The 25,657-nt window shown below is 43.1% G+C and overlaps 2 protein-coding genes across 3 annotated transcripts; one reads left to right on the top strand and one right to left on the bottom strand.

The window, feature by feature from the left end:
* Positions 1-6,118: 6,118 nt before the first annotated feature.
* LOC117270240 (uncharacterized) lies at positions 6,119-18,334 on the bottom strand. 2 transcript variants are annotated; one of them, XM_078161857.1, is made up of 16 exons: positions 17,925-18,334; positions 15,354-16,060; positions 14,927-15,008; positions 14,495-14,828; positions 12,506-13,516; positions 10,837-10,917; positions 10,611-10,723; positions 10,444-10,502; positions 10,249-10,338; positions 10,114-10,157; positions 9,857-10,029; positions 9,493-9,563; positions 9,231-9,376; positions 8,949-9,093; positions 7,512-7,658; positions 6,119-7,424 (listed from the first exon to the last, which is right to left on the bottom strand). In XM_078161857.1, the coding sequence occupies exons 2-16, from the start codon at positions 15,876-15,878 to the stop codon at positions 7,137-7,139; spliced, it is 3,309 nt and encodes a 1,102-aa protein (XP_078017983.1). In that variant the 5' UTR covers positions 15,879-16,060; positions 17,925-18,334; the 3' UTR covers positions 6,119-7,136. The 2 variants fall into 2 exon arrangements, with proteins under 2 accessions (XP_078017983.1, XP_033503670.2); XM_033647779.2 differs by lacking the exon at positions 17,925-18,334 and adding an exon at positions 16,478-16,687.
* Positions 18,335-19,772: 1,438 nt separating this feature from the next.
* On the top strand, positions 19,773-25,657 carry LOC117269226 (uncharacterized). The gene is made up of 2 exons (XM_033646114.2): positions 19,773-20,112; positions 21,884-25,657. Exons 1-2 carry the CDS (start codon positions 19,914-19,916, stop codon positions 23,524-23,526), a joined length of 1,842 nt encoding a protein of 613 aa, XP_033502005.1. The 5' UTR covers positions 19,773-19,913; the 3' UTR covers positions 23,527-25,657.

Below are 25,657 nucleotides of genomic sequence, written 5' to 3'. Positions count from 1 at the left end.
TCCCAGTCGGCCATATAAATATCGGCATATGCTGGTGAGTATTTCCTCCCCATCGCACAGCCACATGTCTGCAAGTAATACTCGTCATTAAATTCAAAGTCGTTTCTGGTTAATGTAATCTCCAACAGTCTCAAAATCGCCGCATCCGGCCGATCGGGGCGCGGCGACTTTTGAAAGGCCTTCTGAATGGCCAGGAGACCCCTATCTGTCTCGATGTTAGTGTACAACGAGTCAACATCAATGGAAAACAGAAAGGTATTCGGTGGCACCCTCAAAGAACGCAGCTTATGTACAAAATCATATGTGTCCTTGACATAGCTCGGATGGTGGTGCGAGAGCGGATTGATGAAATAATCAATAAACTCGGCCACACGATACGACTCTGACCCGCAGTCGCTCACAATCGGGCGACCCGCTGGGACTTTGAAGGGTACCGTCCACGAAGCCGGCGGCTTATGAATTTTAGGCAAGAGGTAAAATAGACGTGGGCGCGGGTCGGCAGGACCATACAAATAGGTTTTCTGTTTAAAGTTAATGTACTTTTCAACATACAGTTGGTCAATAATAGCTCTGATTAACTTTTGTGTGTCCATTTGCAGTGGCCTCTGGAGCTTCTGATAGTAATTTGTATCCTCCAATTGCCTATTGGCCTCCCGCAGGTAATCTGTCCTGTCTTGGAGCACAATTTGTCCCCCCTTGTCGGCCGGTTTGATGATGATATTATCAAGTCTGCGAAGCGCTGTAAGGGCACGCCGTTGGCCCCCAGTGATGTTACCTCTATGGCTAGCAGATCTAGCAGTAGCCTGAGCTGGGGGGGGCCCTAAAGATAGAAAAAGTGGCTATATCGCGACTGATTAAATTCTGTATCTGAACAGAGACAGAATTAGCCTCCGGCTCCCAGACAGAGGGATTAACAAATGGCACATGTTGGTAATCAGAGCTATAATCGAAGTAATCCAGTATCTTAACTTTCCGGTGGTAGTTGTGAAGGTCTTGCCTCAGTTGTAACCAATCGATTTTATCGGGGGTAGGAATGAAACTCAAACCGCGTTCTAACACTACACGTTCCTGCTCACTGAGCTTAAACGACGAGCACAAAACCATGACATTGGAATAGGCAGAAGGGGGGCCCTGCGCCTCCCCCCTTAAAAGTTTAATTGGTCCATCCAATGGTTAAAAATGCGCTGGGCCGTTTTTGGTGTCCAGTGGATCTGATCTTTCTCAACGACTTTAAAGTGCAACTTATTAATCTCCGTGAGGAAATTATATTTATTGACAATTGTTTGGTTCAAATGGTCAATGCGATATCGTTTATTCCCGTCCAAACGCTCCGAATAATTAATCACCGGAATGCGAATTCTTGCATTCGGGAAGACCTGTTTTGCCTGGCTCATCAGTAGACCCAGCTGCTTATCAGTGGTGGTGGGCAAGAGCTCCCTTAAACAGTTATTCAATCCGATCGAAAGGATTACTTCCTGAACCTCTTTCGCCGGTGAGAGTTTCTTTAGGATGCTATACAGGTGGTAAATACCAGCCCCTGGGAAGCTATCGACCTGGATTCGTTCGTCGTCACAAGGCGGAATTCTCGACAAATTAGAGTCGCCCAAAACAACTATCGGTTTGACTATTTTGCACGACCAATTCTTCCCCTTTTGCAGGGTGTTGTTATGCCTCGTAGGCTCCTGTCGAGGGCGGGAAGATGGGGAGGGGTTCACCCGCAAATCAAAATCATCCTCAGACCGTACAGGTGAGGTGATCTGAGTCTTGCCATTGTCGGCTATGATGTTATCTTTTCTCCTCATCGGATGTTGATTTACGGGTGAAGTCCCCCCCGTATCCCCGAAGAGGTAACCATACAGATTGATTAGTCACCACCTTTTGATTCTGTAATGATTGAGTTGTTTTTGCAATTATTCGGGGATCAGGACAAGCAGTTGAAGACGGACGAATCGACGGAGGACTACGCGTTGGAGTGAGTGCTACAATGTTCTTGTCAAATTGCACCACCACATTACTATAAATCTGTGTTCGTTTAGCATATCTCGTCAAATTGCACCACCACATTACTATAAATCTATGAGACAGATTAGGGTTAGGGTTAGGGTTAGGGTTAAGCACACACAAAAGACATTTGGAAATCTGATTTAAGCAGCGAGAGACAGACTGAAACACACCTGTAGAAATCCGATTGGAATCGTATTCAAACAACCTCCAAATATAGTTTGGGCAGCTGTGGCTCAGGATGTAGAGCAGGTCGTCCACTAATCGGAAGATCGGCAATGCGCGGCTTATCCAGTCGGTATGCTGAAGCATCCTTGAGCAAGATTCTGAACCTCACATTGCTCTCAATGGCTGTTCCATCGGTGTGTGAGTATGTTAAAGAGAAAAAAAACTGAGTAGCAGGTGGCACCTTGTGTAGTAGCCTCAGCCACCAGTGTATGAATGTGTGTGTGAATGGGTGAATGTGACATAGTGGTCGAAAGACTAGAGAGGCGCTGTACAATTCCAGTCCATTTGCTCTTTGTCCAGACTTTCTAAAATCAATCTGGAAACATTCTGGATATGCCAGTGTTTGAAATCAAATTTGATCTGGCAGTCTGAACAAGGCCTCAAAGACACAAGTATCGACCTTATGGTGACGGTAGAGGAAAAGTGAGATCACCAAAGACAGTAGGATTCATTCTCTGGGAAATATGAATGACTGAAGAAAATTTTGTGCCAATCCATCTGGTAAATGTTGAGATATTTAACTTAACATTTCACCTGTTGGTGGTGCCAGATAAAGAGGCATAGTATAAGGAAATTAATTGGGGTTCATCCTCTGGGGAACAAAAATGTCTGGACAAAATTTTTATGTCAATTCATTAAACAGTTGTTGAGATATTTCAGTCTGGACTTAAGCAATGGCCGACTGACCAAACAAATGTTGGTGTAAAAGACATTCTGTCCAGAAAAAAGGCCTCCGAACACCTGAGCGGACTTCAAATGACACCACCTTCCTCAAATTTCAAGACGCTACCTAATCTCCTCCACCTCTAACCATAATGCACCTGGAACAAATGTACCAGTCTATCAGAGCAAAGTGGCCAAACAGAGGGTGTTTCTGTGTGGGAGCAGGTGGAGGGAGGAACACAGGTGCCCTGTGTTTCCGACCAGCCTATTAAACAACACACGGGCCCTGAAGGCAGGAAGCTGCTATTGACTGGAAGACATCAAGAAAAACGCACCTTTCAAAGCACACACACATTCAACACTATACACACATAAGGAGGTGGATAAAATCTGCCAGGTATCAGGTACTGCCCCGAGGGAGAGGGTTGACCTGTGGAGACCGGGAGAGTCAAACACACAGCTCATTCAACATCATGGATACTGCTGATTAACCCCTGAACTGCACCGTAGATTAAAGATTATCAATCAGACAGAGAATAGATGCAAATATTCATAGATTTGGACTGTAGCTGAAATTGATTCCTGTACGAGATGAAAGATGGAGGAGATTACTCCACAAACATTCTTGCCCTGCTCTATACGTTGCATTAACTCACAGAGCACCGACCGGTATGTTTGTCCTGCATCTTAAAAGCCACAGAGTGTGTGCCCGAGGAGTGTTGTCAGAGGCAGGAGTGTATGTGGAAGAGGAGAGGGCAAAAGGAGGTCATGCGTTTAAATGCCCTTAAGCAAGGCACTTGCCTTAACTCCCTCATTGAGAGGCTCCTTTGCTACAAAAAGCCTGCATTTGTGAAAGGGGTCTCGAAGGGTCGGGACTGATGCAATGTAAAGAGTGATTCATGTTTGGGTCTGATAGGCAAATAAAATGAAAATGTCTGAGAGAGAAGCAACACTAATGAGTTCAGTCTGCAGAGGAATAAAGACGGAGAGGATGTTTTTCTTAAGTGCCTCCCATTTCTTTTAAATCAAGGTACAGCAGTAAAGAATATCACTTCCTACTAAAAATCGCACTCGTGTGGAATATATCGACTGCGGCTGTACAAAAAGTACAGAAGATGTCCAGAACAAGTGAACGCTTGAGGAGAATAAGAAGAGTTATTGTTTAACGTCTCAGTGAAAGAGGCAGACGGAGTCTGAGTGGAAGAACAAAACCCATGAAAGGACCACAGAGAGGCTTCGAGGGCCCTGGATGTAAAAATCACAACAGCAGCAATCAAGAGCAAAGCATGGAGACAGAAACAGAGGAGGAGGAGGGTGGGGGGGTCACCAAGAGGGAGACAAAAATGTTTTTTTCAATCGCCAGAGTGGGAGAAATCAAGTGTTAGTGCAGATAAAAGAGAAAAAGTAACAAGTAGAGCGTGTGAGGCGTCAGCAGCAGATGGAGAATGTGCGTCAGGAGGAGCATTGAGGGCAGGAAAAAAATCCCAGGGATGAATGTGAGTGTTTACAGTACAGTTTATGTTTGCTGGCAGTGTTCTGCAGGTGCTTATATTTACGGAGCATTTCAGTGGATGTTGAGCAATGTTCAAAGCAACGTTGTGTGTGAGGGCGAAAGCGGAAAAAACAGGGAGCAGGAGTGACCCTACATGTCGGGGTCTTTTTTTGGAGCCCATGCTGGACAAGCCCCTAATGATCACAACTTGAGCTCTTGCCTTTTTAATTACCCACCCAGGCCTGACTGAGTCGCACAAAGCTTGAGAATGGAGCGGCGCAGATGGAACAAAAACAGGCCAATTCCTTGGGAAGGATGCCCTCTGAACCCAGCGGCTAATGCAGCCCCTGCTGCTCCAGCCGCTCATTATTGTTGTTAGGAGAGGTGGAGAGAGATGGCACTCCAAAAACAAGGCCACCGCCACCGCTGAAGTCATGCTCCGTAGGCCATGTGAGAAGACGCTTTTGGTCGAGAGCTCCTGTGTGACGCCAGCACACAACAAGCACCTCCAGCACAGACTGTGTCCCAGAACATTATTAAACATTTCAATTTGATCCACAGAACAAGAGGCGCTGATGGCCGCCTCTTGCTGTAACATTTCGTCACAGCCCCGAGAGCATGTAGGTTAGCCAAGATGGCATCGCCTTTCAGCGTCGCCTCCCAGGCCCTCTCAAGGTGCTATGGCGGCCCTGGGCCGCTGTCACTCATGTGGCCCATCAATCACCCTCATCTGCAGAATCTGACTTTATCTTAATGAGCTGTTGTTTTTCCTGTGAATGAATGGAAACTGCTTCCATTCATAGGACGAGAAGTTGTGCATTATCATGTTAACTAAACAAAACAGATGATCCGTCACAGTTTCACCTGATGTCTGTCGGGAGGAAAAAAAGTCTGAAATAAATCTGATCTAGAAGCTTCAGCTTTAACGAAACATCCGGTTTGTCCAGTGCCTTGATCCTACTTGGACACCCAAACAGTCCCCGCCTGTATTGTCTGTGTTCTTCATTGCGTTTCCTATTGTCACATCACATTCCTGTGTGTGTGTGGAGGTGGGGAGGGGGAGCTTAATACTAGACATCCTGCTCTTATTGTTGACCGCCCCAGGTCGACCGCTGCTCGACATGTCAGGCTGAAAGAGAACAAAATGGGGCCCGTGCCACCGAGAGCGATCACACATAGACATGCGCACACACACACACACACACACAAACAAACACATGAACACACTCCCAGGTCTGCTCCATCTTCTGTCTTTTTCGTAGTTGAGATGACACGCAACGAGAATCATTTAAATTCAGAAGCACAGCGTTTAGAAAAGGTGACTGCAGAGTAACTGTTATCACACTTTTCCAGGAAACGCCATTATTTGAATGAACAATTTTACAGACCACTGGATCTTCAGACCGATTTAACTCTGAGTTAATTTATCAGTTTGATCAGTCTGCAACACTCGCTGTGGCCCTGTGAATAATACGTTAAAAACCTTCACCATTAGAGCTCAGTTTCAAAGATTAATGGGAAACACTGAGAGTTTTATACAATAAAAAATAAATAAAATTATAGAAGATTTTACCAAGAGGTTGAGGTTGGTATTAAAGGGAAATTTTCTAAGACTTTCAACATGTCCCGCCTCTTATGTAATTTGTTAAAAAAACAGTAAACATTTGCATCCATCACTACATTGCATCATTGTGAGCCTACAGACCATCAAACCACAAGTGTCATACTGAATGATTAACAGAAGTAACATTTTATTTTTCCCCAACGAGAAAAAAATACATGATGCAAAATTTACCCTTCATTTGAAACAATACTTAACAGTGATATCAACATATCACACACAATATTAAAAACAAAAAAGTGCAATTAGGATAAAAAATAGCAACAGCACATCCTGTCTCCCTACATTCACTCAGAGTTGTGCTGTACTACAGCCCCCTCTAGTGGTTTACATTTTAAAGGCACATTTTTTCCCCACAGTTAAAATAACATGAGTTACTTTGTTCTGTTTTAAGTACCACTACATACCAAAGTCAGAACAACAAGACTAAATAAATTAGGTCCGGACACTTTGAGTCACTCAACAAATGAATCAGGATCCCACTTCCTATCCTGAGAGACACTGAGAGTTTGGGATTCCCTGAGGTTTGTCTTTGTAAAAGTGCACAAGATCAAAATGGAGAAAAACAATAAAATGAGACACTGTTGTGAGATGGGATCACTCCAGCCGGTCCAAGACTTAAAACGAACGTGGGCAATGGGCATAAAGTGGGGGGCCATTGGCTCCTTCCCTACTTCCTTCCCACCTACTTCCAGCGCCCTTGCTCCAACCAGACCCATCTTCAAACTCCGTCTTAATTGTGATCTCAACTAAACACCTGTAACGTTTCATGACTGCATCTTGCACGGTTGCGAGACTATCACATTGACAAAATCTGTCCACAGACAAACAGACAGACAGGAAGACACATAACTAATCAAAACCGCTTCTGTGGTACTTCCCACTGTAACAATTGTCTCCAGGGCCACATTTTGCCATGATCAAACACACACACACACATACTCACAAGGTGAAAACAATACTAGTCGTTGCGGTGATGTCAACAACAAAAGGATAACTTTCTAAGGCAGGTATAACTCTGGTGTTTCTCTGGTTTTCTGTTCAGTGCCTCCATTAACAAAATTTACTGAAGTCCTGTCAATATACAGCAGAAACAATAAATCTGCATTTTCAACTGGTCATAAAAAACGTTCAGACATCTTTATGCCATCGGGGCATCATGGTCCTGCGATAAGTCCGTCTTTCTGAGATGTTGCGTCTGACTTTAACCATGGGCGGAGGAGCCATCTCCAGGTCCAGAGACGGACTGGAGTGGGACTTTTTCAGCCCTCCTTCCTCCTCCTCTTCCTCCTCCAGAGAGTCTGTACACACGGCTTTATCAAACAGGTTCAGGTCTGCGATGCTCAACCTACCAACACCTGCCCTCCTTACTTTCTTCCAGGCCTCCAGCGCTTGGATGTAGATCTCATAGCGACACATCTGCAGGGTCGAAGAGACACAGGGTCACTTATGGGTCTTTTTTTTACACTCGTATACACACACTGTCACCCACAGCGCCTTCATTACCTCATGAGTCAGGTACTCCATTCTGATGCGATGCTCCTCCAGCTCCTTGGCTTTGGCTTTTTTGCCCTCAGGCAGATTTTGCTGCAGGTACGACAAGTCTGCCTTGAAGGACTCCAGCATTCCTGCATGAGACTGCAGCTGACGTTCCTGCACAGGGAACAGAAGAGAAGAACAGATAAAGGCGTCATGCAAATCGATGTGATGCAAAATTCTGCTGAAGAACACACAGATAAAATTGTTGTAAAGTATTCCTCCTGTCTTACTTCAGCTGCAGAGGTGAAGCATTGATGTGTATCGTGGGAAATGGGCATCATGTGATTAATTTCTGCACTGTATTAACTGTTATCCAAGTTGCAAAAAAACCTGCATTTTCCTCCTTAATTATGTAGGAAGGCGTCATCAGAACACATGAGGACGTATATTTTATTTAAAAGTGAGACTATGTAACATTTTTAAAAAAAGGACTGAGCAATGAAAATGCACCTTTGCTCAGTTCAGTACACTCAGGTTTTATTGCTACAGCCGTCTTTGGTCTGTTATGACCAGTAGCTTATGGAGGCTAATGTTAGCTTGTGTTGCTATGTAACTGGCAATAGATATCGCATTTGTGGCAGTATCATGTAACTGTCACATGATGACACAGTGTCCCCTCTTCAGCTAAAGTTACATAGACTCACATTAATGGGACAAAAGAAATTGTTAAAAAATACACGTGATAGTTTTACTGGTTGTTCCTGATATTAGAGAGAAAAAGCAAACAGAAACCATTTCAGGAAGTTAATGTCAAGAGCAGTGGGTGTTGTGCATGTATTACATGTATTATGGTAATTGCTTGTAATGTGAGTTGGAGTTGAAGTCAAATCCAGTACCTAAAAGTAATCGTTGACTGAGAAGGCAAAATATGAGCTACATCCAAAGTCATGAGACATTGAGAGTTTTGTACCCAGAAGAACATGTAAAGTGGTGGCTTGACTTACATGAAAGGAATCAAACCTGTGGCATTTTTATCTTACTGTACTAACATGCATTGTGAAGTGTGTGTGCAGTGTGAAGGATTTAGAGGCATCTTTTGGCATGACTGTAATATAATATTGATAACTATGTTTTTATTAGTGTATAATCACCTGAAAATATGAATCACTGTGATTTCGTTACGTTAGAATGAGCCACTTACATCTACTTATAGAGCGCATCCTCCTACATGGAATCCATCATGTTGTTCTACAGTACCCCAAAACAGACAATTCAAACTCTTGCTCTAGATACACCATCATTCTCCCACACAACTGGCACATGGCAGAAGTTTTAGTTCTGCAGCCTCACTGCTATGTGCCACTAAATCCTACAAACTAGACCTTTAACATTTAAAACTACAGAAAAACCCATAATATAAAAATGACTTGGTCATTAAGAAAGAGAAAGAATAGGAGTGTGTACCAGAGTTTGAGCAGACCGCGAGGCGGGAAGGATCGGTCTGAAGAACCTCCTCTGAGAGCCGACAGCAGCGGGGAACGGAGGTGAGGATTGAAGAGCTGAAACCAGGTTGATGCGGTTGATCCATGAATTCATCTCCACTTTGGATCTGTTGGGAAATCAAACAGTGAGTTGTGACACTGAATGTCAGACTCTTTCACACTCACACACACACACACACACACACACACACACACACACACACACACACACACACAAACACACTCCAGCTGTGCTCTGACTTACGAGGCCTGAAAGAGGAAAACCCTCCAGTCAGCCGTCTGCAAACGGAAGACATGCGGCTTCTTGGTGTAGTCGGCTGCTGGCTCGGCCAGAGAGTGGTGCACACTCACCACCTCTTCGTTAGTCGGCTGGTCCTTCCTGTAATCATCCTGACACACACATACACACACAGTCATTAAATTCTAAGCATGTATACAGTAGGAAAACACACTGTTAATACTGATATTGAGGAGAATCATGTTGGATATAGAGGTGAGTTACTGACCTTCTGTAGGTAAAGGACCATTCCCCTCAGCACTCCGTAGAAAGTCTTCCATCCTCTCTTCCCCCACGGAGCTGCCACACAAAAACAGTCAGTGGGTGTATGAAAATTAGACTCCACTCATATTAAAGCCCAACATGATCGAGGCAGCTCATGCAGGGTTCATCTTTATACATATTATTAGTTGACATTTTACACATTCTCTTAATTAAGAGCGCTTAAGAGCACTAACCCATGGCATAGTTCATATGATAATGAGAACTGCTGATTAAGTTACCACAGAAAACACTTAACAGGATAATATAGGGTAAAACATTAAAGAATGATGAATAAAAAACAAAAGAAATTGTGTTTGTGTCTCACTCACTGCGTTTGCCGTCGATGTCAGCATGCAGCTTCCTCTGGAGGAATCCCTGTTTGACCACAGAGGCTGTTTTGTCGTGAGGAACGTCCTGGAAAGGGTTGGCTTTTGAACGCAGCGGCGCATCTTCTCCTGTGTCTTCATCCAACAGCACACTGCTCTTTAGTTCCTCCTCATCACTGTAACAGAGAGATTCTTACTGTATGTTTGTGATAATAAATGTGATGAGTGGAGAAGAAGAGTGTTTAACTCAGTGCACTTACACAGCCCACTCCAGCGGTTCATTCTTAATGGAATTGTAAAGAGTCTGCAGTAGAGATGGAGGAGAAAGGGTTAAATAATGGTCACCAACAATGGTTTGAGTTTGCTTTCTGACAGAGATCAGCAGCAGTTACTACCTTCAAGAGATCCTTGCTGAAGTTTTCATCTTCATTCATCCCATCCAGGTTGGACACAAACTTCGACGAGGACATGGATTTTCCTACATTCTGTTAAAACACACAAAAAAACGGTTGACTCACAGAGATCATCTGGTAACACGGTGTCATGTCAGAGCAAAACTTAAGATGTAAATAGTCAAAAATGTGTCCCACCTGTCCGTGCAGGTCAGTGTTGAGAAGCATCAAAGCACATGTGAGAGCCAACACAGACTCTGAGGACATAAAAACAAAGGAAAATGATCCACTCATCCATCACATCTAAGAACTCACTGCTGTATCTTTGAGCAGAAAACAAAACGCAAAGCATGACTGAGGCTCACCTGAAGAGGGGAAGGAGTCAGGGTTGCACTGATGGAAGTGGCAGGCGAAATGCTGCAGCACGCGCTCTCTCTCCTGGGTCTCTCCTATCAGCACCACCACTTTCAGAAAAGACCTGGGAGGGAGAGAAACCACAGGGAAATAAAAAAGATTATGGGAGGTTTTATGAGCATGCTTTGTGAAAGATGTTACTGTGTGCCATCCAAGCTCCACCTCTGTAATTCTCACCTCAGGGCATGATCGAGACTCTGCTCGGTGAAGTCAAAGTGTTTGAGGTATTCCTCCCCAACAGCACGACTGAAGTCATTACTAAACAGAGACGAAACACATTCTGTGTCAGAGTTACCACAGCTTTGTTTATTAGAAAGGACTGTCATGCTGATTATGTCATTGAAATATCGAAGTCAGCAAAAATGATCAAGGTCATGTCCATATTTTAGCACTTGTGTTTATATCTGTGTTTGTTTACATAAGAAAGTCAGCAACATTTTAGCCAACATGATGCTGGAATAAACAGCAGTGTTTACCCGACCACTGCAGGACCTATGCGCAGCACCTAAGTGTTTTTGTTTTTCACAGCCCCTGAGCCTAATGAACAAACAAACCTATGCTGAGACATGTTCTGCTGTCTAATCATGTTTCTAGTCGTGCAGCTTCAGTCCTCTTGTCTGCTCTCTGTGTCAGAGTTTCAGTGTGGGCGGGGCTCACCTCCTACACACAAATATTTATGTTTGATTTATTTATGAAATTTAGGATCTTTTTTTTACATTTCAATTCCAATGACTGAATATTCTCAGGGAATTAAAAGTTAATTGTTTTTTGCATGGTGTATTTGCATTACTATGCCATTATACTATCATTATATGGGTGTAAATGGTCTCAAAATGACAATATTTTTTTAAGGATGGTTATTACTATTTAATCGAAACTGGAGGCAAAGGAAGATGATGTGGTCTGAATTAAATGTTAGATGGCGGCTTAAATGTCACGGCAAAGCATATAGAGGAACTCAGTGTTCATGTCACTCAACTTAAACTGTCAAAAGCTCCACAAAACTGTACAAATTAACTGTAGTGTGACCAGTCACTTATTATATTTTAGCTAAATCTCAATATTATGATGACATACCCAAAACCCCATATGACGTGTGCAACCAGAGACGCAATAAAACGTTGCTTTTTGAGTCAAGTTCCAAAAATAGGAACCAACTGTACTTGCGACCATCTGTGCGCTGATGGGTGTGTAGGTCTTGCAATGTGGTGTGGTCAGGCACGTTTCTATTTTGAGGTAACAGAAAGTGATTGTGTCATCAACAAAGAAAAACCTGGTCTAAAGTCAATAGCACAGACAACAACTGTTTGTTTTGTGCGAAAAAATCAGACATTTGTTTGATTGTTTGACTGAATACAAGGTCTTAAATGATGAGACACACTGTGTGCAATTATGCACAAGGAGCAACTCAACTTCATCGATTGGATTCATGGTACGCCTAAAACACACCTATGATTAATTAAGGGACTAAATACAACCCCTATGTGTTTAGTTAGACAAGCCCTACATGCACGTGCTCCAGGGACTTTAGACCATGCGCTATAGATTGTTTAAATAGGGCCCTCCATGTCTGGTAAATGCCAAAGCCTTATCTCTAAGACCCCAATTTGTAACACAGACTGTCTGTGCTTAATTGGTAGCAAAGATAATCCTGACGACATCACCAGGGTTATTTTCTCTGACTTTAAAAAGCTCCTCCAAAGCTACAGAAGATGTTATACAACAGTTATATCATGCTGAGCAGCACCTACAGCAGCAGAAAAGCCTCTTCAGCTCCAATGGCGAGTTGTGGGTTTACAGAGTTTAAACTAAAGGAAGATAAAATATATATATAATATGTGCTTACTCTTTGTCTAAGTGCTTCACCACGTCCACACGTTGGATGCCATCCAACTTATACAGCCTTTCAGCGAGGCGGCGGGCCATCTCTCTGTTCACCTCGTCTCCATTCATATGAGGTACTGCTGTCTCGGGGGGTTTAGGTTGCTCTCCATTTGCAACAACTGTTTGCATGGACCCATCCTCACCGCCTCCTACTTCTTCTTCTTCTTCTTCTTCACCCTGATGTGACGCCTCAGCCTGTTTGTCTACCAGGTTGAACTTGGCCTCCGCTGTCTGCTGTGTGACCTCGGTCTCAGGAGACAGATACTCTGTTATCCCTGACTCATCTGTCTCTGGCTGCACAAGCTGCTCACAGAGCGCTGGCTGAGACAAGTTGGCCGTTTGCAGCGTCTGCTCATTCTGCTCCGATGGCTCCGTCTGTTCTTGTTGCTCCACCACGCCGGGGTCTTTAGCTTCGACACAAACTGACTGCTCTGACTGAGTGGACTCCTCTGGCAGGTTCGCAGTTTCAGGTTGGGTTGACTCTTCGGTCAGTTCCATCTCTGGTGACTGTTCCAGATGTTGGTCAGAGTCTTGTGACACCTCTGCTTGGATATGCTCTGACTCTTCGGTCATCTCAAGCTGTTGGGACTCAGCGGGTTGAGGCTGTGGTGACAGCTCTGCGTCCTGTGACGTCGTTTGGTTACAATCTTGTTGCTCTAAACAACTCGTCTCCTCGAGGTTTACAGTCAGCTCTACTATCTCTGCTGAGTTTTCTATCTTCTCTGCAGTACCTGCCGCTTCTGCAGCTGCTGACTGTTCCGGGTCCACGTTCTCATCTACATCTTCGCACATTTCTGGCTCTTCAGTCTGACCTGTGGAATCTTCATGTAACCGTTGTTGTATCTCTATGTCCTCTTCAGCCCCTGAGTGCTTCTCTTCCTCTAAAAGCTCTGGCTGCGGCAGATCAATTAGCTTATCTGTGTTTCGGGTTGGTCCAGTATCGTCAGTTTGTAGTGGCTCGGCAGGAAGCGCCCTACAAAGTATGTTTGAAATATGCACTGTAGTTAATTTTAAAACAGCACATGATCATGTTAAAGGAATACTTCACCCTACAAATGAACATTTGTATATTAATTACTCACCCCATGTCACACTGAATTTGTTAAATAACCCTCTGTTTTACTCACATGCCTCCATGATGAGTGAAGTTAGTCAAAAAATGGAGGACGTTCTTGATGAATTGAAGTAATCAGGGTCCGCGTTTAACAACATCACAACTACATCAATTCAATTTAAAAACATTCACGCAACTTATGCCGTGTAATCCAAGTCTCGTTTATCCAGTTGTGTCCTCAATACTTCCCAAACAGACCCCCCTTTCCAACAGGAAACTGACCGACAAGTGAAACTTATCTATGCTCTCTTTAAAGCCAGACTCCATTGACAAAAACAGTAATTTTACCTAGCTAAACATGGGAGCTTATGGTCCACAGCTGCCTCAATCAGTTAGTTAGTGTGTGTTACTGAGTGACTTTTATGTTTTAACAGTTAGTTCAGATTAACCAAAGACACACAGTAACACAAACAGACTAACTGATCAATGCAGCTGTAGACCAGCAGCTCCTGTGTTCAGCAACGTAAAATTATTGTTTTTGTCAATGGAGTCTGGCTCACTGTCCGCTTGTTCCACTTTCAGTTCAGTTCCCTTTGTCAAAGAGGGCTGTCTGTTTGGGAAGTACTGAGCATACGACTGGGTAATTGAGACTTGGATTATAATGGATGTTTTAATAGAGTCTTGCTATCGTTATATGCAGTTGTCTATGACTTCTATTCATCAAGAATCTCCCTCCGTTTTTAGATTCTTTGTTTACCGTGGAGGCATGTGAGAGAAGTTTCTTCACAAATTCAACACTGGCTGAGTAACTGCTACACAAACGGTCATTTGGTGGGTGACATATTCCTTTAATAAACACTTCCTGTTACTTTCTCAAGTTAAATCCATGATACTCACACATCACTCAGACAACTGACAGCTTTTGCCTCTTCACTTTCTTCAGCACAGGACACGTTTGTCACACTCAGCTCCTCTTCTCCCACTTCGCTCTCAGCTTCAGTCTCAACACCGTTCGTTAAAGTTTGCTCTTCCTCTGAGTCTTCCTGTCCAGTCAGCAGAACATCGGGCTCCTCCCGTTCCTCTTCTAGTTTTACATCTACAAAAGTGTCCGCCTCATCATCTGAGACGTCAGTCTCTTCGAGAGTATCAATTAAGTCCACGGTTTCGACAGGATCCGACGTTGCTGAGCGTCCCTCCTCCTCTTCTTCTGAGTCTGTTCTGAGTGGGACTTCTGAAAGATTTTGAAAAAGTTGAATCATGAATTCTCAAACTGAAATGGAACAAACAGAAAAACACCTAATTAAAGTTGTCTCTCAGAGTAATACGTACCGTTATTACTGTCTATCACCTCATGTATTGGATCTTCCCTTTCCTGTGTCGGCAGCTCTTGCACATCTGCAGCATCACATGGCTGGAAATTGCAACACAGGCCATTTGATCATGAGTATGAGTTGTCTGAGAAAGCTTGTGATTGCCAGTAGGTTCATGAGAAAAAAGCCACACTCATATGACCAACATTATATCCATTCTATTCCCCAACCTACTACAGAAGCTCAAACACGTGTCTCTGAAGAGATAAAGACTGAGGTGGTGAGGCCAGAGTCAAGTCAACGCTCAGTGAAGGAAGTGTAATGACACAGGAAACTGTATCTGAAGCTGTATATGCTCACATTAGACACACAGAAATAGACTTATAAATAATGGCAGCATGACAACATCACACCTTGCTTTGTATCCCCTCACATACAGTACATACCTCAGAGCTGTTTCCTGTCCATTCTAGTTTTGAGCTGAGAGGCTGTGAATCAAACCCATCGTCTTCCTCTCTGCCCTCCTGTATAAAAACCCCTGCATTAACGTCTTGAGATTGAAGCGACGGGGAAGTGGTGTCTTGACTCGTCACGCTGCCAGAGTCCAGCTCATTGGCCAAGCTGCTGTCAGTCATGAGTGAGGGCGTCTCTGCAGCAAAGGGATCAGGCATATCCCACTGCACTGTGGCGAAGGAAAGCGGAGCACCGCAGGTCACGGGGCGCACCGGCCATATTATCTGCTCCCACGGTTCTGCCTCCTCAGGCATCTCTCCTCCTGCCTTCGGGGAGAGACTGAGTACATCTGTCCCGTGTGCCTGATTTATCTGCACTTCTGTGTTGCCCCACACAACAGTCTCCTGCTCTCCATTGATGAACTGGTGGTCGATAGAGGTCCATGTGTCTTGTTCAGGCTGCTGAAGGACTGAGGCTGTGATGTCTGGCAGAGAGGAGTTCAAGTTTTCCTCCTCCATTAGCGTGTAACTCTGTCAGTTCCGTTGTTGGGGCGTTTGTGGGTTTTGATAAAAGATGCTGTAGCTCTGACTGTTGCTACAAAATGTCCTCCTCTGACATATGAAGGATGATCATTTTGTAAGATCCCATAAATGTGAAATCCTGCAGCATGTTAAAACTTTCAGTGGCGCCATTCACAGATCTGTAAAGAGAAAGAAAAATGTTGAAAGATATTTTACAACAACCCCATCTAAAGCAGCACGAGAAATTCTTCCCTAAAATTATGTGAGCTGTAACATCATGTACCAACAAATGCAGAGTTGTTCTGTTTAACTGGTTCTTTGTGAAATGAAAACAACTTTTTGGGTAACTTCCACGAGGAACATCTGATTAGCCGAGAGACAAAAAAGCTATTCACAGGACTCTACTATATTTGGTTGTCGAGTAATAGTGATGAATCATGTGTTGGCTTTTGGCTCTTTATTTCTATTCATCCATGAGAAATAGTACATTTAAAACCACTGAAGAAGAAAGTATTCTAAATTACAGACTAGCAAAAACCAAACTGACATAAAGCTATTTATGGCCCTGATGACGCAAAAATACTCCAAACACTCACCACTTGTATGTCAACACAATCCAGCCTGAAGGAAGGTTTTTGTCTGGTGTTTTTTAGCCCGCGCTGCTCATTTGTCAATTGTTTTTATCTACTTGGTGTGGCACTGCAGGTGTGCAGTGCAATAGACTTTTAGTGAAATGTCATAGAAGCGTGTTTGTACTTCCTGACCACAGACACAGAAAATCAGCCGATCGAGCAAGCAGGAGAGATAGAAAAAGAAAAAGAGGTAGAGGTGTACCGTGCCGATTAAGAAAGATGCAAAGAGGGTGGGGTTAAGGGGCTTTTTCTGGTGAACAGTTTAACTGCCAGCGTCCTGTGTTTATCATTTTATCATCACGCAGCACAGTGACTCTGGGCGAAGGATAAACGCACGAGTCCACATGTGAACTGCATGTTGTCAACACAAACTAAGGCTGCAAACAAAATATCATGTCTGTTTGTGCTGGTGATGAGCACAGTCAAAATGTCACACCTCATATCTCTTCCACCTACTTTAATCTTTAATTTGATCTCACCCTCATCTGGCTTTCCCCCTGTTTGTCACAGTTTATTTTAAATATTTCTCTACTTCTCTGTCTATCTTCATTATTCTATTCACGTCATGCAACCAACATCCGGGACAGACCTTGACCACATTTCCTGTGTGGGTGCTCACTTCTCAGTTCCTGTCAGGGTGCAACAAGTGCTACAGTGCATGTACAACGAGAGTTAACGAGGGTTAACAAAGAGGATCATCTGTTAAATGAATGATACTGTGTTTGAAACTAAAAATGTGGAGATACTAAAACTTAAATTAAAATTTTGATAGGGAGTATTGTGTCTCTTGGGGGTTTTATGCCAAAATCTGAAAGTTTCGCTCACTAAATTTAAACATAAAGTGAAACATTTTGTTATAATGCAGTACTGATTACAATCGCTTGCTGCACTTTGATAAAATACTGTGTTTTAGATAATAACACAGTTAATCCTCTGTGTGTGTTGGTATCTTTAGCAGCACTGTTGATGAGAAAAACTGTGGAAGGAATGCTCAGATGACTACAGAGATCTCTGATAAGATCATAAAAAATAAGAATAAATTAGGATGCTTTCAGTCAAATGTAATTTTACACACACAAAAAACTGCCCTTAGTGGACAATACCAGAAGTTGCTTACTATGCATGGGAAGTTTATACAGCACACCGCAGTCTTGGGATACTGTTTAAAATATTAAAGGAGAAGTTACAATATTTAAAAAAAAACATACCCGAGAGGATAAAATAAAAAGAGGAACTCACTCACACTGAGTAAAGCGAAAGTTGTGAAATGACCTATGTGACTGTATACATATAATGTCATTCATTAACACCGGTGGACATGGCACACACATGAATGTGAGCATTTTTAAACCTCAAAGACCAAAAAAAATCTCATTAATAGAAATCTTTTCAACTGTGAAGCATGACTTACCCCCTACAGGCTCTTTAAAGCAACATCATATGATCAGCCGGCTTGTGAGGTTTTAAGTCTTGTGGGAGGCAAAGACACACCACTGTGTTATACTGGGTTTACACCACTGTAAGAGGGCTGCACCCTCACAGACATATCCACTCACACACACACACACACACACACACACAAGCATACAAATAACCCTCAGTTGATTACGCCTGAACCTGCTGCGCACAACAAACAGGCCTCACATCCGCTCTCTTTTAAGCCGAGCAGCCATCTAGTCCGTGGTGTCGCATAACGATGCATGCAAGTCACAAGTGCTAGTCTGGCCCTGGTCCTCCTCCTTCTTCTTCACGCTTCCTGTCCATTTTAGATAGATCAAGATCAGACTTCAGTCTCCCTACGACCTGTTCGTCACTCAACAGGTATGGCTGTGGAAAAAAGAAGAGGAGAATTTGAGTGGTTACAAAGGGGAAGAAAAAAAAGGCACATTGTGATTGGCAGATGACTCTAGAGCTCAGAGACACCTGAGAGGCCTTGGTCCACGCCCACTGCCCTGAGGGCCTGCAAGCACACACATACAGGTCAGGCGAGAGGAGTGGCTCAGCTTCATTCCTGCAAATGACAACAGGAATGATGTGGTAAAACCAGAAGGTATCCAGGTGCAATGTGCACAAGTCATTAGCTGTACTTAAATTATCTGTGCCTCTCTTTGTTGGTTTACTCTCTTCTACTGGGTTAGTGTGTGGCTGTGGACAGAAAAGCTTGTTAAACACAAACATGTTTCTCCAAAGGCTTACCAATAAAAACAACACTACGTAGGCCGCATACCTCTTTACTATACTGTTTCCTATTTCTAAATGTTATTTGCTTTAAAACCTTACCCGAGTAACACATCATTAAATTAATGTCACGACCTATTAATCAGTTTTAGAATTACTGATTGTGAATACATAGCTATCATCATCTATCATCATTAAAATCAAAATTGTCAATTAGGTTTCCACTTACATGGAATTTTTGCTTTGGTTTTTGGTGCATACATTAAAAATCTATAAACTTATTAAGAGGTTAAAAATAAGGCAAAGTACTGCAATACTCATGAGGTCAAATATAGCATAGAACAATGTATGATAAAAATGCAAAGATACCTTTAAAAAGTGCTATAACAACAAAAATGTGAATTTTAGTTGCATCAGAATAACCTGTATATGATTAACAGCTGCGAATCATTATTAGCTTTATAAGTAGCAGCATTTAGCATGAATATCATTAGCATTGTGATAGTTAGCATTTTGCTTAGAACAATAAAAAACACATAGTTATAGCATACTAACTAGCACATTAGCTATTAATGGAAGTCTACTTAACCCAAATTAGTTATATAATGTACCATTATTTCTTATTCGTTATTCGTTAATGACGCTTTTACATGATAAAAACAGCATTAGCATACTAGCTTTACTAGTGATGTAGCTAACCTACGTAGACATTATACAGTGTCGTTAGCATGATTAGCATTAGCATAACCGTTAGTATTAAAGTATTAGCATTACCTAGCATTTATGTGAGCATCCTTGCAGTGGTAGTGAGTTAGTTGCTGACTGACTTAGTGGTTGTAGTAGGCTAGATAATTTAGCAGTAGTGGTGCTAGTAGTATTAAGTATTAAATTAGTAACGTTAGGGTTGCTTTAGTTTTGCAATTCTTGTTATTTAAACACCATTTATCACCGTGTTTAACTTGTGTTAACACTATCATAGTAACTTTAGCTCTGGCCTCTGCTAATCCAACGGTTCCCCTCCACAGCAGCAGGGGCGCTAAAGACCTGTTAGCAAAACAAAACCAGCTTTTCCTCGCCGTCACTTTCGTGCGACTGTCTGCTTTGTTTGTTCCGCACACGGCAGCAGCAGACTCACACACACCCACTTTTTTTCCCAGACACTTGCAACCATATACACAAACCATCTGGCGAGGTGTCCAGAGCTGCAACCACCCGGTCCAACATGGCCAAGTCGAGTGATTTGAAGATCTTCCTGGAGTCTTCTCTGAACGAGATCTTTAAAGCCACAGTGAGCGACATCCTGGACTCAGTGGACCGGACCCTGTCCGAGTACCAGGGCACAATACGGAGGATCGAGTCCGAAAATGAGGGCCTGAAGCGGCTGCTGTTTGCACAGAAGAGCACCGAGTCTGCTGCAAGGGGTAAGGCTCTGTCGCGACATGCAGCTACTGTCCTTTTGTTCATGCATCCCCTGCACTGTCAGCAGATTGTGTGTGTGTGTGTGTGTGTGTGTGTGTGTGTGTGTGTGTGTGTGTTTATATAGGCATAAATTAAAGGCAGCATAAGACAGTATTACAGGCAGACATAAACAACTCAGGTTTCAGTACATTGATTGTTTTGAATTATACTTTTAAAACTTATTTTAGTTCATTGGCCATATACAGCCCGGTTTGATCTCAAATGGGCCAGACCAGTGACACCATTTTTAGTGTAAAAAGAGCACATTTATGTTCTGAAAACCTTCATTTTCAAAACAGATGATGAACAGCCTGAAATGTTAAAAGAAAAACTATCACAATTTCAACAGTACGTCTTAGTTTTTCCACATGCAGTCAGTCTACTCACTGTCATGTGCATCTTTCCATATGTTTCTACTCTTGTGTAGTAATGCTGGCCACACAACATCATACTAAAGTGGAAGCTATTGACGAAGCAGGTTAAGTAATCTCCTGCCTTACAAACTATCTAAACATCAAACGTTTTGGCAGTGTCTTAGCAATAGGGTCCAAATATAGTTTTAACATATAAGTCTGATACAGATTCTTTTGTACTGAAGCTGCTGATTGATAATATTTTGCACAGAATTCAGTATCTTTGAATGTGACTGCAATAAGTATTCATTGTTTTTGCAGAGATCTGTATTCTGGTCAGAGTGGAAAAGCCTCCGAAGCCGCACTTTATATGAAGCAGGCTACTTACTGTTTTACTTGCTCCTGAAACCTGCCACCTCTTAGCCTTTACACTGCATCAAAATTAGATGTGCAAAGTTGTCCTGCTTCCCGGATTGGACCCTTTGGCAGTCCAGTTCTGGTCCACTGAATCCTTCTATAAGCTTCAGTCATTCATAGATAGCTGAGATAAAACAGTGTATATCTAATTACTTAGAGTCTATTTATGTCTTATAGACATAAATAACAACGTTAATGTCACTGCTTTAGTATTGCACCAGACATTATGTTGATAATGTTATAGACTATATTTTACATGTTGTAATATATAATATGTAATATCCCCTTAAGTGAAATGCATTCAACATGTTCAGTTCAGCCTTAATAATAATACCCATATTGTGTTAAAAATAAAACTGAATAAGGTGCCTTAAGGCATCCTCTTGTTAACGCTGCCCTAACCAACATCTTAATGTTGGAAATGCATGAAATGACTGTGTAATGATGAAAAGGTCGCTTGCAGTGACCCCTCAGCTTTGTAGAACAGTGTCTTTCAGTCTGTTATTTTTGTTTTCTTGCCCACTCGGATTAAGCTTCACTCAGATTTACCTCATTTCCAGTTGTAACAGGCAGCAAGTTCTGGAAAAAAAAAAAAAAAGAAGCTGCGATCAGCCTGTTGTACACTACCTGTCCAACACCAAATGACAGACAGGCAAAGCTAGCAGGGAGCTGGTAAACATAGTGGAGCATTTAGCAGCTATAGAGCCAGATAGTTCCCTCAAGAGTTAGTAAACGGAGAGAAATGGAGAGTGAATATTGGACTTACATTTGCCATGTAACCAAAAAATCATTTGATGCAACTTTAAATTATACATCAGTTAAGTTTGTTGAGGCTGTTTTGTTGCTTCCACAGTGTCATTTCATGTTTTTTCCTTCTTAAACTAGTGACTGCCAGTTAATCAAACATTTTACCTGTACTGTAGGTTTGTATCACCTTTGGCTTTGGCTTTTTTTTCCCCCACAGATGTTCATGAACAAGACGCCACTGAAAAGTTTTCGACATCAGAATGGAACAATCATGCCATCAGCTCCACCCAGAGCACGTTCAAGGTGTCTATATGCAGCAGTGACAAGAAGAGCACCAGGAGGAAGCAGAAAGACAAGATGAGGGAGAGCACGTCTTCTTCCCCCTTTTTACTGCAGACTGATCGTATGGTAGAAAGCCCATGTGTGAACACAGCAGAGGCAGGCATGTCCACCCAGAACTTGATATCTGTAAAAACAGAGCCTTGCCTGGATGAAAACGGAGCTATTGACCTCTCCCAGCCTCCCTCGCTTCTCAATCTGACTATGAGGCCGATTAAAAACGAGAGCACAGAGGTCAGTTTTGACAGTCATGATGCGTATGCACCGCTGCCGCCATCTACAGGCCTGGAACAGGACTCCAGAGGCAGCGACAGTGAAGTTAAAGTCACCATTGTTTCAGACACTTACATGCAGGATGGACAGTTCATTAAGACGGAGGAGGAGGAGGAGGAGGAGGAGCAGAACGGGGTGTTGGATTATAGTGACAATGACTGTTTCTCCAAGCAAGAGTTGAAGCATGTGTTGAGGTTTTACCCTGAATCAGGAATAGATCCTGATGCAGAGAGCAGACAGGATGTGGAGCCAGAGGTGGTATCGCATGAGGAAAACGCTGCTGTTCCCCCAGATGAGTATTTGGAGATCCGTGACAATTTTTTGCGCTGTCCCTCTTGTCCCAAAACGTTTAGTAGAGCAGCCTCGCTCAACATCCACATCAAGACACACAGCGCTGAGAAGGCCCACAGCTGCAGCTACTGTGGCAAGCGCTTCGGCCGGGCGGATCTTCTCAAATCGCACAAGCGCACCCACACAGGAGAAAGACCCTATAGCTGCAACATCTGCAGTAAAACGTACGCCCATCCCAGTCAGCTTAGGATACACAAACGTGTCCACACTGGGGAGAAGCCTTATTCCTGCTCACACTGTGGGAAGTGCTTCAACGAGCACAACCAGCTCAAAGTCCACTTGCGGACACACACTGGGGAGAGGCCGTACAGCTGCCAGGAGTGTGGCAAAACGTTCAGCAACGCGGGCAACCTGCGTATACACGAGAGGATCCACACCGGTGAGAAGCCATACTGCTGCGCTCAGTGCGGGAAAAGGTTCAATGGCTTGGGCGACCTCAAGACACACTACAGGATTCACACTGGAGAGCGGCCCTACAGCTGCGAGCTGTGCAAGAAGACCTTCAGCCAGGCGGGCCACCTCACCATACACATGCGGATGCACACGGGAGAAAGACCGTACAGCTGCAACGAGTGCGGCAAGAAGTTCACGGTGGCCAGCAGCCTCAAGCTGCACCAGAGGACTCACACAGGCGAGAAGGAGTACAGCTGCTCGTACTGCAGCAAGAGCTTCAGCAGGTCGGGCCACCTGAAGAGACACGAGCTGGTCCACACCAAAGAGAAGGTCTTCCTCTGCAGCCAGTGTGGGAAGACCTACACCGACCAGTCCTCGCTTAAGAAGCACCTGAAGATGCACGCAGCCAAGGAGCAGAAGGCTCAAAGCGATGGGGGCACCAGCGAGGCTGAAACAAACCGACCCTCAGCCTCAGAGACACTTTCAGACACTGATAGGAATTAGAACCAAATTCTTAAAAGATGAGTATATTGGCTGTACATCAAGCTCATGTTATAGCTATTATAGAAACTCATCTCACAGCCTACATCAACAGGGTATTACAAACTGTTGTGCAGTATTTTTGTGTCTAATAAGTGTCCAAACTCTTCAAACTGTTGCTCAAATTGGACTTCCTGAATCATCTTTCATCGTCTCTCCAGTACCTTAAACAACATCCACCCACCTGTGCTGTTTTAGTGCAGCGTTGTTTTCAGTCCACTAAGGTTGTGTGCTGTGGTTGAAAAGCTCCAGAAAAAGCTAGCAAGTGGAGCTTTAGTTAAAGAAATACTTCAACCCCCAAATGACCATTTGTATGTTTTTCTCCCATGTCGCAAGTGAATGAAGAATTCCAAAATTGAGAAAATTCTAGATGAATTGAGGTCATAGGGGTTTAACAACAGCAAAACTAGACCAAAACATCCATGACAAACTCTCACACACCTCATGCCATATAATTCAAGTCCCATTTATCCAGTCGTATGCTCAGTACCTCCCAAACAGACAGCCCATTCCAACAAGGAACTGAACAGAAAGTGAATCTTACTGATGCTCTCTTCAATGCCAGACCCCATTGACAAAAACAGTAATTTTACCTCACTGAATACCAGGTCTTCTGGTCCTCCACTGCCTCGATCAGGTAGTTTGTTCCTGTAATTGTGTGACTTTGGTGAATCCAAACTAACCCGTAAAAACACCAAAGTCACACAGTAACACAAACAAACTAACTGAGCGATGCAGTGGTAGACCAGTAGCTCCTGCATTCAGCGAGGTAAAATTACTGTTTTTGTCAACGGAGTCTGGCATTGGAAGGAGCTTCAATTAAGTTTCACTTTCCGCACAGTTCCCCGCTGGAAATGGTGCACTGTTTGCGAACTACTGAGCAAAAGACTGGATAAATGAGGCTGGGATTATACTGCACGAGTTGTATGGGTTTGTAAACGTATGTTTTGATACAGTTTTGCTGTTGTTAAATAGTTAGATTCATCAGGATATTTTTCCGTTTTTGGATTTTTCATTCACCACGGTGGCATGTGAGAAAATTCACCATAACATGGGGTGAGTAATTGATATACAAATGCTCATTTAAGAAGTGAAGTATTGATTGTTTTTGTCTAACTGCTGTTCCCGAGGTCAAGGATGAGCTCTCATGCTCCAAACTGTATGTGATGTTTGTGGTACAGTGCAATACACTGTTGTCTAATCTTTGCTGTGATATAGGTCCAAATATTTAGCAATTCCTTACAATTAATGACTTTTATTTTCATTGATAAACAATAATATTTCTCTTGTAGTCGTCTCAACACGGTGTAAAGAGACAGAAAACGGGACCCTAAAAGAACAGATGTTCTTTTAAACATGCTGTTTGTTACCAAAATGTTGGTAGTGTGTTTTTAAAATGCTTTAAAGGAAAAGAAATACTGAATGCAATGTCTGTCGGAGTGACAGGAGGTGCTCGTGGTTTCTACCACCCTGCTGAAGCAAGTCACTGAATCCCTGGTCCAGGTTTCTGTCTTGCAGCTGGTCCTGACCTTTGACCTCCCTGTGGAGAAAATAAGTTTCCCCCACAGGGGTCAGTAAACTATAACAATATAATTGTTTTAGACTGAAGATGCTTCTTGCACATGTATTCACTTTGTAGTAGCCCGAGGGTTAGAAATGTGTGCTGCAACAGTGACTTAAGGTGAAGATCATTAATATATTGCTGTATATAGCTTTAACTCTACAGTCAGCAGTCTGATCCATCGAACTGACACGAATGTATTTGTGTAATAACGTTACTGCAGATATTCAGTACTGATCGACCTGCTTTTAATAGTAAATTAATAATTGTTTTGTAAGCCATGCTGATCTCAAAGAATGTCGAGCTTTTAGAGGATGTGTTTTAGGTTCCTCACTGTGCTGCCAGGAAACACGTCTGAAACTGACACACAGGGGTGAGACGTCATGTTTATGATGATAGGGCTACTGTTTGTTGTGGCAACTGGTTGATATACCTGCACAGCAATGTATATTAAACTCAGTGTTTGCTACTAGGAGTTTAATGTGACCTACTTTTGTGTGATTTGTGTCTAAATTAAAGAGAAACATTAACCGA

Source organism: Epinephelus lanceolatus, chromosome 19, assembly GCF_041903045.1.
Source record: "Epinephelus lanceolatus isolate andai-2023 chromosome 19, ASM4190304v1, whole genome shotgun sequence".
Classification (NCBI taxonomy): Eukaryota; Metazoa; Chordata; class Actinopteri; order Perciformes; family Serranidae; genus Epinephelus; species Epinephelus lanceolatus.
This window is presented reverse-complemented; position numbering and strand designations above follow the sequence as displayed.